The following is a 17,663-nucleotide window of genomic DNA, read 5'->3' as shown; positions in this document are numbered from 1 at the left end:
CATTACAAGACCTTAGCTCAACTGTTTTAACAGCAGTATCAGTCACTCCTGTGAGCCCTGTGTCTGAAGGCTCCTTTGGCAGCCCACATAGTTGAGGAAAGGTGTATTTTGTTTATTGCACACCCCACAACAATATTGAAAAAATATTGCTTTATTACAGAAAACAGCACTGGTCTATATTCTGTTCACTTCACCTTGCTGTAAACAGAAAGATGAGGGGTTTTTTTGCATGAAGTTGTTTTTCCTACTTTATACATCCATTTTTCTGTTTCTCCAGATATTTGGAAGCCAACCATTCCAATTATTTCAGAGAGGTATTGTTACAGAAGAGCCTGATTACAATGTTTCTGAAAATAAAGTGGCAGCCCTACAACAAAGAGCCCTCCCCTAATTTTCAATACATTTCTGGGCCTGTCATCTTTCCAGATGTTATGCTCACAGTAATTACTTTCACATACAGATAATGTCCTGGTGAATGAAGTCAACAACACATATATCATCACAGCACTGAGAGGAAATGAATATTTTCTTAGGGTACTAAAGAAAGTGCCTTTTACAGGAAAAATACTGTCCTATTCACAACATTCACACAGAGTTGAGAGGAGCTCAGTACGAAAGTGTGAAACTACATTTGTGTTTTAATTCAGATCAGGAGTGTACCCTTGAAGTAAATCTCCTGATTATCTCTATTTACTGATCATTTTGGTTTGCAATTTACCGTGTTTTAGTTTGCAACACGGAGTAGCCTTGCATCACACCAATGAGACTCCCTTGGTATAACGCTGAACCAGAGGCACAAACTTAAAAGTGTTCCAAATAATAATGGGTGTTTAGTCCATGGGACCAAGTTAGAGCTAGCCTGAAGCAGAACTTTCAAACGCATATAGTGCAGACAGCCTACATGTCCTGGTCAATAAGCTGCATAGAAAACACTTTTTTTGAGTTTACACAGACTAGAGTCTGCAACTACACCACCAAGAGTCAGATCTAAGTTACTGCAGTTAGTTAAATTGGATAGCTTTTCCACTTAGTCTTCCCTTTAAAAGTGTGGCAGTCAAGCATGGACCACTGCTCTACACATCAGCTACTTCAGAACATGCCTAAACTTCCACACATGAAAAAAGCATCTTCTTACACAAAGCAATTAGTAGCTGACTGATCTAAAAAAATTATAACATCCCTGAAAAACATCAATCTAATTGGCACACAGGATTTTCATAACTGTACTGTTACAAAATCATATAAATCCCTGATTTAAGGTAACTTGAAGAAAGGGAAAGGTTTTCTCCAATTTAAGCCTATCCACAAAATGATAGTCTCCCCGGAGTTTACTATTGATTTCTATTTTTCTGGGTCTTTTTTGGTTTTGACAATGCTAAACTTAGAGGAAAAATAAGGCATACCCAGGCTGGCCAAGGAAGATTATTGCTGCAGTTTTTTCGGTGCTCCACTGTATCATTTTTAAACTCCTTTATTATCTTTTTAAATCTATCATTTTTCATTTAAAAAAAAACCCAAAACACAACCCAACCAACCAACTGTTTTTCCGCCAATGAAAAGTAATTTTTAAATCACCTGTCCCCTTGGTCCCAATTAGGCTTTATATTTATAAAGGTAATTTACACCCACATATCATTACCAATATTAATTCAAATCTTGGCCCGAAAATGCATAACAGTAACATACACGTCTCCACACTGGGAGCTTTGTAATAACTCAGACAGCAAGTAAACTTCTGCTAGAAAGTGCTGTTGTTCATCAGAGTTGAGACTGATTAGAAAACTTTAATATATGCAAATTAGCCAATCTGAAAGCCTAATTCACTTCTGAGCATATGCAGTACAGAGACAGAACACAACAGAGAAATACAAATTTTTGTCTCAAGTATGAGATTCAACATAGAAACAACTGAAATCGACATAAACTGGATCCATTGTTGATTTTCCATCAGAATTATTTTCCACTGAAAAATACCTTCATTGCAAAGCAAAAAATTTCTGAAAAAATGGTTTTCAATTTGCTGTTAGGAAAAATAACAAAGCAGCTGCCTGTCCACCTTCTTGGAACATCTTTATTGACTTCAGCTCTGCAACTTTCCCCAGGAATTGTGGAGGCAAGAGACTCTCTGCTACCACACTAGAGACAGGTTGCATAGTGCATATAAAGGTATGCAAAAAGGCCCAACCTTTGTCAGCCTTCCAAGTGGGCAGCTGACATATTAAAACACTTTTATTGCAATTCTCCTGCAAAAGAGTTTTGGAAATAATCATTTTTTTTCTGTTGAAAATATCGAGGTTTTACTTCTCATTCTCATCCAAAACAGACTATTTTCAAAACTACTGAAGCTTTTCTCAGAAGTTCCATTTTCCAGAATACAAGTTCCAAATTCCAAACCATGTCATCTGTCCAAAACAACTTAGATTTCTATTTTTCAGCCTTTACACTTCACATATTTGGATTTATGCCAAAAATCTTCTCTTAAAGACACGTTTTTGGTACAGTGGGAACTGGTCCAGAAAAACAGAATTTGATCCAGTACGCAGAAACAAGCTTTACTCTCAGAGTTACTATAGGTTTACACAGGACAACATTCAACAAAAATAAAATGTAATTGCGCAGAAGTACTCCCCATATCTTGTTTGACTTGGTTGGATTTTGGCACTGTTTATTTTATATGTTTTAACCTTGCTGTCAATGTTTTTTTAAGAGAGAACTGGGATTTATAGACTTCCTCAAGTCCCTCTTTACCCTTTCAGAATGAAGTAATGAGTTACTAAATTAAATCCTTGTCCGCTCCTCTTATAATTTATTCTGTAGAGCACAATCATTGCTCTTCTGGAGTATGTTTTCCAGTTTAGTTTTCTATAAAAGGAATCTGGTTCATGAGCTCCAAGAACACAACGCAAATCAAAGTGCAGTACATGAGGATAACAGTAAGACGTGCCTCAGATGCACACTGAAACAAAATTCTAAGGTAGATGCACCATTACATAGGCAGTGGCAAGAGGAAGCTCTTCCAAAAAAGCATTTCAGAATACTACAGTTAAGTCCTGCTCTGAACTATCTTCTTGGAAGAACTGCTCTCTTGCAACATCAAAGCAGCTATGGAAAATAGCTTTCTTCCTGACTCAGCCACCGAAGTCATGTTTTCAAACTTTGGCAAAAGCACCTTAAAGCAGACCAAAAAGAGCATCTGAAGAACAACTACAAAGAGGAATCAAAATTCACAATAAATCTTACTTCAATTACATTAGAAGCAGGAAGCCTGCTGGGTCCACTAGTGATCAGAGTACAAAGGAGCATTGAGAGAAGACAGCGGAATTGCAGAGAAGCCAGAAGAACTCTCTGCATCAGCATTTGCAAAAACAGAAACTATAGAGGTTTCTACATAGAAGGCTTTTCTTTCTCTAGCTCAGTCTTGAGGACATGCAACTCCATAGGGGATATAACTAAGAGCTACAGCACGCTGAGTGTTCAAGTGAGGTACTGGGTGCTGGCAGCCCAGAAAGCCAGCCGTATCCTGGGCTGTATCCAAGGAAGTGTGGCCAGCAGGTCGAGGGAGGTGATTCTGCCCTTCTACTCTGCTCTTGTGAGACCCCACCTGGAGTACTGTGTCAGCTCTGGGGTCCCCAATATAAGAAGGACACGAAGCTGTGGGAACGGGTCCAGAAGAGGGTCACAAAGATAATCAGAGGCTTGGTGCATCTCTCCTATGAAGAGAGTCTGAGAGAGTTGAGATGGTTAAGCCTGGAGAAGAGAAGGGTCCAGGAAGACCTTCTAGCAGTCTTCCAGTACCTAAAGGGGGCCTACAGGAAAGCTGGAGAGGGACTTTTTACAAGGGCATGTAGTGATACAACAAGGGGCAATGACTTTAAACTGAAAGAGGGGAGATTTAGACTGGATACAAGGAAGAAATTTTTTACAATGAAGGTGCTGAGGCACTGAAGCAGGTTGCCCAGAGAAGCTGTGGATGCTCCATCCCTGGAGGTGTCCAAGGCCAAGTTGGATGAGGCTTTGAGTAACCTGATCTAGGGGAAGTTGTCACTGCCCATGGCAGGGGGGTTGGAACTAGATGATCTTTAAGGTCCTTTCCAACCCAAACCATTCTATGATTCTATGACTCTATGGGGATTGCCTTGTTCACTGTGTTTTTCAATAAAAGATGTCAAATGAAGCTAGTAGGAGACAGGTTCAAAGCAACTAAAAGATGATTCTTCACACAACCATGAAACTCTTTCCCAAAGGATGCTGTGGGTATTAAATATTTGCAAAGATTCAGTGAGAATTAGACAGTTAATGAAGAAGATATACATCAAGGATTTTTAAGTACTCAGACATTACATTGAGTCCAGAAAGTTCCTTGAGCTGAAAATAGCTGAAATAGCTTGTCCCATCTCATTCTTCCCCAGGCTTCTTCATAAAGTCATAGTTGGAGTCAGAATATTGGGTGAGACAAACATTTGGTTTGACCAAGTAGAAACATTTTTGATGTTTTTAGTAAGTACTGTTAATTCCTTTTTGCCTCTATCCTACACGTTGTCTTCATATTTTGGATCCATGCAAAAATGGCCAGGATTGCTAATCTCCTTTATTGCCATCTCATTTTAGCTCTGGGAATTATTATTCCTATTTTAGCTAACACTATCATGACTTACATAAATCATCCATGGTCCAATCCTGTAAGAGAAGCAGTTCTTCATTTCTGTGAAACCAGCAGGAGCTGAGAACTCTGAGTATTTTAAAGGATCCTGAACATGTGACAGTGAATGGGATTTAAGCATCCATTAAGAGCTGCAGAGAAGTGCTTTTCTGATTCTGGGCTCTAAAAGACTACTGAGCTATGCAAGGGCTTTTACACATCATTTTGTTGTCAACATATGCCTGCTCAGTTACATCCTGCTTTATTCTGATCTGTAGTGGTTTTTTTTTAAAGTTTAAGACCTGTTTCCAAACAACTGTAGAGTAATCGAATTGCAAAGCATCAAATGAGCCTTTCTCTTGGACGATAATCATCATGGCCTAAGGGTTAGGTCAAGAAAGAAATTCCTTTTTTAAAGAAAATGTTTCTTCCCACACAGAAACCAAAGGCAAAGGCTGTTTTTTACAATACCGTATGTAGTTTCCATAAAAACTATGTGTTATCTCCTGTTTCAAGACAGGCCTGAACCACACCTGGAGATGAATCTCTCTCGATGTCTGACATATGGGATCTAGGCTGGATGCTGTAGTTTGAGACTGTTTTCAGGTAACAATTTTATTCTCTATTTCTGTATGCTAAAGCCCTACATTTATTGCTAGATAGAGGATAACAGAGAACAATACGGAAAACTTACAGATAGCAAATGATTACTAGGAATCACTCAGAGATCATGTAGTGCTTTGAACTTCACTTACATTTATTTCTGTTTCAGAAAAAAAACTTGTTCTTGCAAAAGGATCTAGAACACGCAATTTGAAGAAGGTAAGGCAAACCCTAAACTAGGCTAAAAAAGGTGACTACAGAACAGCAAAAAAAGGGGGGTTGGCCAATTCACAGCGATTTCTGTTGCAACTCTTAAGATACTGGAGTGAATTTTCTACTTAGCACATCATAAACAGTTGATTTGGAAAGTACTATTGGAAAGTGAAAGCCTGTTCTTCATAGAGCTCTTCATAGTACTGAAAGAATACATGAACTTCTGATCTTTAGAAAATGTATGCGTCTTGTAACTGGCTGAAAAGATATCAAAAGAAAACCAGAGGGTATTCTGGGAAACTGTCTGCAAACTACCTTTCACCTAAAGCCAGTTTTACACATCAGGATACTTTTAGGTTACTGATTGTGCCACAGCACTTAAACAACAACAAAGAATGATGGTGATTCTTTAAATTTTCTCCCATGTTATTAAAGTGGTACTTCTGAAAACAAAAATAAAAGAATTCTCCCTCAGAATACATGAGTTGAGCAATGAGAATCCAGCCAACAGATAATCATCTCCAGACAACTGCAGTAACAAAACCTGAAGATAACGATGAAGATTTTAAACAATCACTTTACCACTTTTACGCAACTCTTTGTGTTCATGTGAACTTTTGCTCCATTCCAGTAGGAACTGTATCATCAGTGGTTTCACTTTGGCCTGCTACACGTCAATTATCTTCAAAGACCTCCTCAAAAATGCAGAAAAACTGCATTTAAAAAACACCAATGGCATAACTAATAACTCCCTCCTTAGTTCAAAGCATTTTGTCTATTGTGAATGTCACACACTTAGGAAGCTCTACTCTGAAATCTATTTTTTAATCATAAAGAAGTTGTCTGAGTATTGAACAAATCCAAATATGGTCACTAGGTAATGTCTGCCACATGTTAAAATTTCTGCATTGTTCTGGAATGCAAGAAGAAACGCACAATTGCACTGCCCTAATTACAACTTGAATCCAAAAACTTGATAAAAACAAGTCAGTTAAAAAAAATCTTCTTTGCCAACATGTGCATTGAATCTTGCATTTTTAACTTTGAGGAGACAGTTTTGTTCTTTAGAAGTTGTTTATTACTGTTACTGTTGTTGTTACTATTATTATTATTATTAACACGTTAATGTGCTCAAGTATATTGCTGACTTGGATCCACTTATTTCACCATACAATAAAATCATTTTTTTCATCATCTCATTAATTATCAGGAGCCCATCTAACGGGCCTATCTTCAGTGAACCAGTTTGTTTCCATTCTTCAGCCCCGATGAAAATCCATAACTGCAGACTGTAAGAAGCTCACAGTACAGTAACACATGAAAACATATGGTTTTATCCAGTCTTTACATAGTATGCTTCAATGTTTGTTCAGTCAAACATCTCTTCTAAAATGATAGCAACTGAAGTAATGGGATCTCCAAGATATTAGAATCACATACAATACGGAAAATTCTTCCTTCTTTTTCACTGCATGTGATACTCATTTACGCCATGTAATATTTGTGTTAAACAGTAACTGTGTGACAGACAACTACAGACTACATGTCTGTGAGGGGTGATCTAATCTCTGCTATCTAATCTCCAAAGCATTTGGGGGAGAGTCAACCTGCAACGTGCTAAGAGCATCAACATAAGAAGGTTGGTTATAAATAGCCATTCACACCAAAGAGCTTCCAAAAAATTTCAAAAGGTGAATATTATTATGTACTGCTATTCTAAGAATTTTAAACACTGCCAAAGATAACAAACACTCTTTCTCTGCCTAAACCTTTCCTATTCTTCATCCAAGAAGCCTTCCCTACAGTCACTAAATCAAGTTATTACATATTTATACACCTAGCTGCCTCTGGCCCAGCAATCTTCAGCAAGTCATTATTAACTGTTGACTTCAAAATCACTAGCAGTGCAGTCTCCCTCAAGTTGGTCTGACATGTTTTTTAATATAAACCCTTACCTGCTTTCCCTTTGCCTCTGGCAAATCAGCACTTCTACCATTATTGTGCATAATGGCTGGAAATACTTTCCTAAGATCTGCTTTTAGCCATGTAGTCTCTAGCCCAGTTTTACTGTCATCAAATCCAGCCTTCAGACAGTCAAATTAATCCCGTTCCTCCTCTCTCCCCATATACATTGTCTTTTACAATCTAGTGTTTGGCATTTTAATTATCTTCTCTTTCCTTACTATAAATACCTGGAAAGTAAGCCTTACCTGGCAATGAAAAGGGAGACAGATTGTCCTGTTCATTTTCCTCCTCTTGGTTCACCACAGGGATGTTCCCATTTTCAATATTCTCATGTCTCCCATTCTGAAGTGGTTTGCTTGAGCCATTGGCAGATTGGATTAACCGCTGACGCTGCACAGTGTCAAAGAAAAAATCGCCATAGTTTAGGAAATATTGAATTTGTTAAATCTGGATTTTGCTGTCTGGCTGGCTCCAGTCACATGAGCCATGATGTTTCTCCAGAAAGCCTTCCTTCCAATCAGCAATAAACATCTCTCTGTGGCCTACCTGTCTTCATAAGGAAGTGTTGACTATCCATCTCAAAATTACTGTCAGGAGTCTTTCTCACCATGATGACGACAGTTGTCATATCTGTTCTTCCACATCATGTTTTAATGAGCATGGTTATTCTGAAGCACTTCTCACTCAACAGTTCCCACTCAAATCAGCAAAAGCACCATAATCTAGTGGTAACACTCAAAGACATTCCCACACTATTAGAGCTGACTTATAAATGACTCACTACTCAGCATCTCTCCCTACTCTAGTCCAACTCTTCTCTCTCCTTCTCTAACTCCTGTTGTCCTTGTCCAAGTACATACTTTCATGAAGCTCAAAATTGCCCCTGCAGATATGTATAAGACTGCTACAGTTTCAATACACAGCACAACAATTACAGAGATAGGTTTTAAATGTCAGTGTATATGGCCATTAACACACTGGAGAATGTGAGATGTAACAGTAATTTTCTACTTTCAAAGAAATATTTTTAGTTTGTTAGATGAGATAATGAAAGGTCGAAAAGTGTTCTCTTCTTCACGACAAACTGCTGCAACTTCCTAAAAAGTGCTTTGAAATGCCTTCAAAAATAAATAATAAATAACTTGCACAATATGCAAAAAAAAATCTGAAACTAGTATTAACACACTGTAATTAAAAATAGGCAAAATTTGTATCTGAATACTTTAGAAAACTTTGGCACTGAGAATACATAAGAACATAGATTCAAATTGCTCTGGTTTAGAGAATATTTTTTGCAGATGTTGAACTAGCAAGTATCATCTCTCCGCACATACTCATTAAGAAATTTTTTCTGATCAGTGAATTGCCTTCAAAGCAGAACTTTTAGAGAGTCAATTGCTCCTGTGTGCCCCATCTGACCTTGACCATATGCCACCAAGCTGACTTTCTAATAAACATTTCACTGTTTTACTGTCAGACTGGACTTTTGCTACAAATATATTAGTGTTGAGTTCTTTCATTGTGGTATTCACAATGCTGGGTAGATAGATGAACTGTGTTATGTTGTTCAAATTCTAGGAACTTGCTGAAGCTTGTATTTCCTAAACCATTGAAATTAATTCATTTGCCAGAGTAAAAACCTCTCATAACTGACGTTGTAGGGAGCAAAAGATAAACTTCTACCTTCACAGAAGCCAAGGCTGGCAGGCCAAAGATTTCACCCCAAGTACATACAAGCTCAGAACAGCATCACTTGGCTAATCCTGTCACATCAGCTGCAGGATATGAAAAAAACAATGTATGGTGGTGACAATATATGAAGTAGGAGTTAAATGAAAATGTCCAGCATAAATTCCCCTTATGAAAATATTTTAGTCCATTTTCATTTTGAACGGAGGACTACACTGAAACTAAAGAGGTAGGCAAATACCTGATGTGATGCTGATGTGCTGCTATCATAAGAGCAGCTCTTACAGATTTTTGGTTGGCCTGTCCATCACCTCTTCTTAGCCTGACCACTTTTGTAATGATCAAAACCAATTCTTCTGCTGCAGATAAAATCCAGATGTGCACACATACATATGCGCAAGCACACACACACTGAAACAAGTATCTTTTGTTATCAGTGTCAGGGAGATAAGGAAGTCCCTCTTTGGTGACTGCCCTCCCATTAAGACAGGCAGCATCTCCAATTGTGAATCCATCTTCAAATCTGCAGTGACATAGCTGCTAGAGAAAGACATAGTTCTAGCCCAGAGAATCTGGGAGAATCTGAATTCTAGAATCACTATGAGCACGGCTCTTTGGCAACCTCTGCTTCATAATCATTTATTGTTTTCTTAATGAACTTACCTCATTAATGATGAGTCGGCTTGCCATCCGCATTCTGGTGCGTGGTCCAAATTTATTTGTAATCATAATCCGTAACCCAGCTTCAGGGAATCGGTATTTGGGGGGACTGGAGCAGATGATCTCATCCACCATCACAACACTGTTTTTGCCATACTGCTGCATCCCCTTCACTAATGATCACAATAGACAGAGTTAGTTGTGGAACTGATCATACCATGCTTCCCATCACCAGGAGTCATTCTTTTCAGGATCAGGAGGGGCTAATATTCATTTGAATGCTCGAATTTACAAGTGACTTTCCTATAATATTTCTGCAGCCTGGTGAATCTGCTTATCAGTTGTGCACTTCGTTTAGATCACAGCTGAAAGGGGATTTCACTCCGCTAAGGTGGCCACCAACCCACTCTCAGATGAGTGGAAGCAGTTTTTACCCAGCCATTCACGCTGTCATACCAGTTTTCTTTGCTTATGTCCCACTATGGTTTTGTAAGCCTTCTCTAAAAGCACTTGCACTGTGGCAGTGTAGACAGTGCTCCTCAAACCTCCAAAGCTATCCCATTGGATCAAGGTGCTGCACATCAAGAGGTCCCTAATATTGTACTCACTCCTTTTGGAAATCTTTGCCTGACCTTCACAGAATATTATCAATATCTCTAACATGACAAGATTTGAAACAGTGTAAAACAACAATTGGCAAGAACAAACATATGTTATAAGTAAGCCTTTGTTAATATAAAGGAACTTATACTAAGGTTAAGAGTTTTGTTCTACCGTGTTAAGAACATAGACGGAGGGACAAAATTATATCAGGAATCAACACAAGTAAAGGCAAGGACTTTCAGAGCTCAACAACAAACCAATATTCTCACAAATGCTACAGACTACACATAGCAAGAAAAGCAAGGCTCAGCAGACAGGAGACATACCCATGTGGTGTTAGAAAGCAGGGCAGGAAATATGCATATGACTGTAATAAATATTAATTACTACATGTAATAAAATGTATGTAAAAAAAACCCAACAAAATTCTTTGCTGCTTGTTTTCTGCTTTGCTTAGCTTGGCTTCACCCTCCCACTCCCCTTTTGCATTAAGTTACTTACATTAAGATGAGGAAGAGAATTTAGGAGGTAGAAGTGAAAGATACATATTAGTACACAGTTCCAGTCAGCAAGCAAAGGAAATCTAAGAAAACATTCAACTCAAACAAAGTAATTAAAATGGACTTGTTCTAAACACACAGAAATCTATAATGTTATTTTTTTTGCATTGTTTCAGTGTTGAAATATTTTTGTTTTTCAGGAAGAAGATTGGACCCACGTATGCATGTAAACCACATCATGCAATAGAGGCTTTGCTGTCTCAAGCATATTCTAACATATTTGAAATCGAAGAAATATATCTTTCCATTATCATTCAACAAGAAAAAACCTAGCAAGCCTGTAAATCACCAGCAAACAGCTATATCTTTTACCATTTAGCATTTGAGTATCTTGTTTTGTTTCACTAAAATGAGTTTTCAATGAGTACACTGGAGTCACCTGAAGCATCTAAAGAGATTTTCGGTTTCATAAAGAATCCACTATGTAGTCTTGTCTTCTGGCTTAATATCTCCAATGGAGAACAGGACTAGTAGTAATTTTGCATTTGGTAACCATAAAGGAGCTATTATCCTCCCTCCACCCCAACATCTAAAACAGATTAACCTTGCTGAGCACTGCAGCTGATGACGCAAATAAGGAGCACATCCATTCCAATGACTCCTACAGTTAGAGCACAGCAGCTTTTCTCTGAAGGAATATGTAGCCAGACAAGCTTCATAGGAAACAGTCCTCACAGAAGAGGACTCAACCACAGTACCTTAGTATTTGCTTTAGTTAGACAAAGAAAAAGAAATGTCTGACAGCAATCCTGGTAAGTCAAAAAGGCCAGATATCTTTTCTAATAGTCTCATCAGATTAACTGCTCTCAAGTGAGTTTCTCCAGTGATGTCTTCAAAGTGCTTCTTTATCTTACAGTGTCAGGAAAACATGAAAGCACTGCAGTTACTCTGGAACTGCTTCTTAGAGCACTAAGAAAACAGTGACCAAACATACTCAGCTTTAATGAAATACTATGATAAAAAACTCAGTACTGGTGTAGAATACATCACTATAAATTATATAACTAACTGAAGCTGTTTTGATTTACTGTTAACACATTACTCATATTTTCCTAACAGCTCTCCAGTCTCAATCCCTATGCCCATAAACATACATGCCTCGGGCCTATATGGTACAAACAAGCTCCACCTAAAAATTGCAGAAGTGGTTTTCACAAGTGTGAGACAGAGAAAAGCCTTTTTCGCTTCTCCTTTGTGATATTCCTTAAAAAATATCTTCTGAGAATGGCTTTTCCTTTTATGAAACTACCTAAACTTCCTGCTCACCACAAAGGGTCATCACCAACAACCCTGTCAAAATCAACAGAAAGCTTCTTGCTGACTTAGTTGACTCCTGATCAGGCCCTCAGAAACTCACTTTTCAAGAGTTTCTGGTTTTAGGCAGGAATTGAACTGTGCCACCTGGTGGTGGGTCAACTTAATAAAAGCCAAGAGCACTGAGCCACATATCTGTACTTTTAAAATAGCATTATTCACAAAGTACAAATATTTCACCTTTACCTGCGTGTGTAGAACTTGTACTTGAAATTGAATTTATTTTATGGTGAAAAGTTCTCTTTTTTCTCCCTGAAACTTGAGTAATGGAAGCTTTCATGTTGTACCATTGGAAGCTCTTGAAAGTAATAAAACTTACAAGCATAAAAGAGAGCTGTGAACTCCCCTTTTATCTGCACCTCGTGCAACAGACTAACCATCCTTGGTTGGAAGAAAGTTCCTCACCCAAAGCAAATGATTTGGGAAGTAATCAGACTTTCCTCTTGTGGAAAATCAGATTAAGGTTAAACCTACATCTTGGTGAAGCCAAGGGAGGTTTTCTGGTAAAACCTGAAACTTGCTAACCATTGGTTTGAGTAAAGGCAGAGGCCAGCTCTAGTTCTCTCCCTGCTACTAGCAGTGCTCCTGTTTCTGAAAGCTGCTGCTGGGGAAGGTGCAGCTCAGCTTGTGAAGCCAGACAAGTGTCAACTAACAGCGAGTCACTGAAAGGTCATAGCATATTTTGACTCAAAAGGAGGGAGATGCAGCAGGCAGCCATGTGATGGTTTTCTAGGACAGTTTCTTGACACATAAAGCACCCATCTACAAAGTAGCTTGGCTAACACTGCCATTCTCCTCTCCCACTGCTCACTCCAAACTCTGTCACCTCCTTAATCTCTTCTTCGTGTCCTCTCTCATCCCAGCTAAGTTTGCTGGTGATAATACCTACAGTCTCACACTTTGAACAATGGTCCCTCCAGTGCAGCATGTATTTGTGAAACAGGTGCTGGAGAAGGCAAAGGGGATCTGACTGAAACTGCAGTCTCAGTGCATCTTTGAAGGAAATAAGAGAGGAAATCTGCTGTGGACAGCTGCTGGTAGAGATATCATTCTCATGAGTCCAGGTTTTTATTAGCTTTCTTGCTCCTTTTCCTAAAAGTTCTGCATGTTCTTCACAAGCATTAAATAATCTTCACATTTCCTGCAAAGGAAATAGGCAGACAGGCAAGCACTCTGCTATCTTCCCTTTATACTACACAGTGGCTAGAGAGGAGAGCATGCAGGGAGATGACATCAGAACCCAACAAATGCCTCAGAAATAAAAGCCACTAATATCTGTGTTCTTTCACTGGATTACCCTTTTCCTATGTCCCCACTTGAATATGTGAGTAATAACTGCCCTAGGACGTAACCTCTGAAACTTGTATGTATGTAGCTCCCCATCCCAGTGTCAGACTTCACTCTATCATAGTCAATGTTCACAAAAGTTCATTGTAAAATGAGATCAAAGTATTTCAAAGACATCCTCCTTTAATCATGCTACAATGTCTTATGAGAAATAATCTTAAATCTCTATATTGCCTAAACATCATATCTGAGGCCAGAGTATCAGTGTGCTGTCATTGCACAAACCTGTAGTAAGTGACAGTACCTACCTTGAAGAGATCCCAGTCTAAATACTGAAAGCAGAAGAGTGGAACTCTCCAAGTCTGCTCTAAACTCATTTTGCCACTATTTGTTATTACATGAGGACCTTTCCAAATGCTACCTACATTGTTGCTGAGCTCAGTCTCCTAGAATAGGAAGTGTTTGCAAAGAACAAAGCAAGGAGACCACACTTGTTAAGCTCACTAAACTATATGGTTTGTGCTTTGATGGTAGGAATGATTTTGCTCTACAGAAAAAAGAGGGAATAGAAGAGGGTAAGACAATGACAAAAACAGGCTTTCAAAAAAGCCAAAAATACCCAGGTATGTTTGCTTACCTTCAGTACCAGAAGCTGGGTATCATCTTCTTCCCCTTTATGACAAAGACACAGACAGCAAAGAATCTGCATTTCTCAATTTTACATAAGTGCTTGGCAATGTACGCCGAGCTATTTAGGCATGTGAAAGCCAGTCTTCGGAGGATCTGAACTCAACACATAACCCCTCTTGCCCACTGATCTGCCCTTGTCCTTTTCTTGAACACCCAAGTCTCAGCTTCTAGTTCCAAACTAATTTTTGAAGTGAAAATTACCTTCTTCCTGGCAAAAAAAAAATATTTCTTTCACAGTGTTATAGCTCATCACTGAAAAGGAGATAAAAAGGGAGCAAACCTGCCTATGGGCAAAGCAGCTTGTTTTCAAAACATAAAAAAAAATATTTTGTTTGGGTTTTTGTAATCTGGCAGTATGACTGCTGAGTTGTCAAGTTAACCCAATAAGAATTCTTGCTTATGAACAAATAGTAACACTGTTTTGATCCGCGTTAAAGAAATAAAAAGGATATCCTGTGAACTACTCTTTTTTTGAAGTCCTGTCTGCTCAGCCTTACCTTTCCATAGTAATGGAATGGATGGGTCATCACAACTAGAGGCATAATATTTATTACCATCTTCCAGCTCATTGTTGACAGTGTCACCATCTGCAACATTCTTGCTTTTAAGGGTGAAGAAATTTTGCATCCTCATATTGTACCTGAAAGTGCAAAGGAAAGGTCTGAAAAGGGTGGATTGTTGCATTTCCTCATGGAACTTTTAAGTGTCTGAGACCAGCTTATGCAGGCAAGCAGTAAAGCCTAGATATACGTTCTCTGACAATAGGAAGTTAAGAGAAAGGACTATCCAATCCAGTGGCAGCATTATAGAAAAGCAAGGGCTGCCCCTATCTCTTATGAGATACAGCAAACTACAAAAAGACACTAGAGCAGATTTAGTGATGGCAAAACACTGGAGATTTGAGGTTTGGAGCCAGGACATTCACTATACGATGGCTTCTTTTCACCCACATCAGCTTGCAATTCACCTCACTGTTTCTCTCAAGTACTGTATTCCCCAGGGCAAGTGCTTGAGCATTTCTGGGACTGATGGCCATAGTATTCTAAAGAAAGAATGCATCTATTTTAGCAGTAGAGTGGGATCTACCAGAACTGTCAATGAACTCTGCTAAGACCTGGTGTAGGATAAAAGGGAGGCTAAACTTCCAAAAAGGGTGATTTGTGAGGGGAGGGCACCAAAGGCTAAGTCTAAGCAACTTGGAGCAGAAGAGTGGACTCACAGACCGTTGTAGCAACAGTCAGACCTCTGACTCTCCTGTCAGAGGCAGTGACACTACAGAAGAAGGATGTCAGTATAGAATCTGATATGAGACGGTCCAAAGTCTTAGACACATGCTTAGCAATCTCAATAATATTCCTCAACCTTGTTCTCCAGAGGTTACAAAATATGTGCAATAGCTGAAATGCTGTGTGCTTACAATCCAGAGTACCCAGTGGACTTTATCATATATCTTTGTGAAAATGACATTTTCTCTCAAGTATTTCTGAAAGCTACTTTACTCAGTGCACTACAAAAAGGATGCATGAAAATATTTGCTGTTGACTGAGCACAACTCCAGAGTGAAACTGATTTAAGCATGAAAAAGCAAGAGATCTTACACTGAAACATGACTGGCTGTATTGTCCAGAGCAGGAAGGCCAAGGACAAAACCACACCAAAAGAATGACAGTCAATTAACACTGAAAGAGCATATGGAGAGGAAAAGCACTTACTTCATGATAAGTATGTAGAATGAATACATAATGATGAGTACAAGGCTTTCCCACCTCAAAGAGACAAAAAAAAAAAAGGGTTAAAAGGTCATTCAAACAGCTGTATGCTTTACAAGTTTTATGTAGGAGTATGCATTCAACACCTAGTATAAGTCACATTTGTGTACACAGGATTCACGTCATTAAGATTAGACGATGTCTGGGCAGAATAGGAGGACAAGCAGACTCTCAAGTTCCAGTAAACATGCAAATAAAATGTTATGCATATATTTCAGAAATGTGCCATGCAGACTGAAACCATAGCTACTCTCTGAGGATCATAATGCCAAGGCCTTTTGTCATTTCAGTGCTGAAGCACAGGTCAGACACTCTGAAAGGACTCTTCTAGAAGATGCTTATGATCTTCCACTAGGATCTCACCTTCGACTATCCTTTGAGACACCGAGTACCCTCATAAATGTTAACAGCCAGAATCAGAGCAGCAGAACTCTGGGTACCCTCTCTGCACATGTGAGTCTTCAGCCTCACATATAGCCTGTTTACTTTGTTAATGTTTCCAGGTTCTCAAATTTTTTTTAGTTTCCTTGATCATCATAAAAAATATAACCAAAGAAAGTATGCAGGATTTCCTAGGTGTCAAATCCAGCTCATACTTCCAGCATGTATGAATGAAAGATAATTACACTGCATCTCTTTTTACTGGTAAGTCTCATGGCAAATATGAGACTGTAGGGAATAATTTACAGAACTTACCATTCTATTTTCTCATCATATATGAACTAGAAGAAGGAAAAAAAACACAACAAAATACATAAATTGACCACTTCTCTGATCTATCTTGACAAACAGTCAAATTTATCTAATAAATATCAGTCATATCTAGCCAGAAGCTACTCAAGTTTTGACCCTTTCTAATCAGAATTTTCATTGTACGGATCATGCCCCTGACAAAGCACAAATCTTGTGAACAAGGTTTGGATTCCTCTCAAAGATTATAAATACTATTTAGTAAACCAGTGTGAGCATACGAAAAACACATATTCACAGATGTACCCACACGCTGTGCTGCGTAAGTGACAGCAAAGTCATGTATTCTGAAGAGAGCAAGCTCTGAGTCCTTTTAACAGACAGACTAGTTTTAGCAGAGAAGGCAGCCATTTTACTTCTGCTCTTAGGCCAGGTGGCTATACACATTTTACTCCACCCTATGTAACTCCTGTAACTGAATGGTCAAGTAGTGTTCCATATTTATTACAAAACAAACTAAGTGGATTCCTCCCCTCCTTGCCACCAGACACAGTAAACGCGTACATTCAGGAACCACTACACTGCTGTAGATGAACACAGTCGTATCTCACCTGTGCTCTAAGATCTGTAAAATAAAATTACTGCATAGAAGAAACAGCCACCTTCTCTATTTAAAATAGAGGTGCAGATCAAAATTTTTCATCTCCCCAACAAGCAGACCCCTAGGTCAGAAGACAGTACTAACAGCACTGTGTAACAGTGGCCTGCTAGCCTGCAGAACTTCACAGACTGTAGGTACAAAATGAATCGACAGTGATGAACACGATAGACACATACTCTGTGGGGCTGTATGAAATTTTCATATTTGGACCATATTACGGAGCTGAGCCCTCGCTTCCAGATATCACTAGAACTAGCTAGGAAAATAACTGTTTACCAGTGTATATCAATGGTTAGCAGGCTGGTCCTCCAAAAATTCAA

General features: G+C 38.7%; 1 protein-coding gene across 1 annotated transcript in view; it reads right to left on the bottom strand.

Moving 5' to 3' along the window:
• Nucleotides 1-17,663, bottom strand: part of SLC24A4 (solute carrier family 24 member 4) — a 93,446-nt gene that overhangs the window by 9,908 nt on the left and 65,875 nt on the right. The window contains exons 8-12 of the mRNA XM_086613624.1: nucleotides 16,689-16,714; nucleotides 15,936-15,989; nucleotides 14,721-14,863; nucleotides 9,773-9,942; nucleotides 7,666-7,810 (exon numbers count right to left, since the gene is read on the bottom strand). Of these exons, the coding sequence (XP_086469750.1) occupies nucleotides 7,666-7,810; nucleotides 9,773-9,942; nucleotides 14,721-14,863; nucleotides 15,936-15,989; nucleotides 16,689-16,714 (538 nt within the window). The remainder of the gene's footprint in view (nucleotides 1-7,665; nucleotides 7,811-9,772; nucleotides 9,943-14,720; nucleotides 14,864-15,935; nucleotides 15,990-16,688; nucleotides 16,715-17,663) is intronic.

This window comes from Tauraco erythrolophus, chromosome 6 (genome assembly GCF_009769465.1).
Source record: "Tauraco erythrolophus isolate bTauEry1 chromosome 6, bTauEry1.pri, whole genome shotgun sequence".
Classification (NCBI taxonomy): Eukaryota; Metazoa; Chordata; class Aves; order Musophagiformes; family Musophagidae; genus Tauraco; species Tauraco erythrolophus.
Note: the sequence above shows the minus strand (reverse complement) of the source record. Positions and strands in the feature narration are given on the sequence as shown.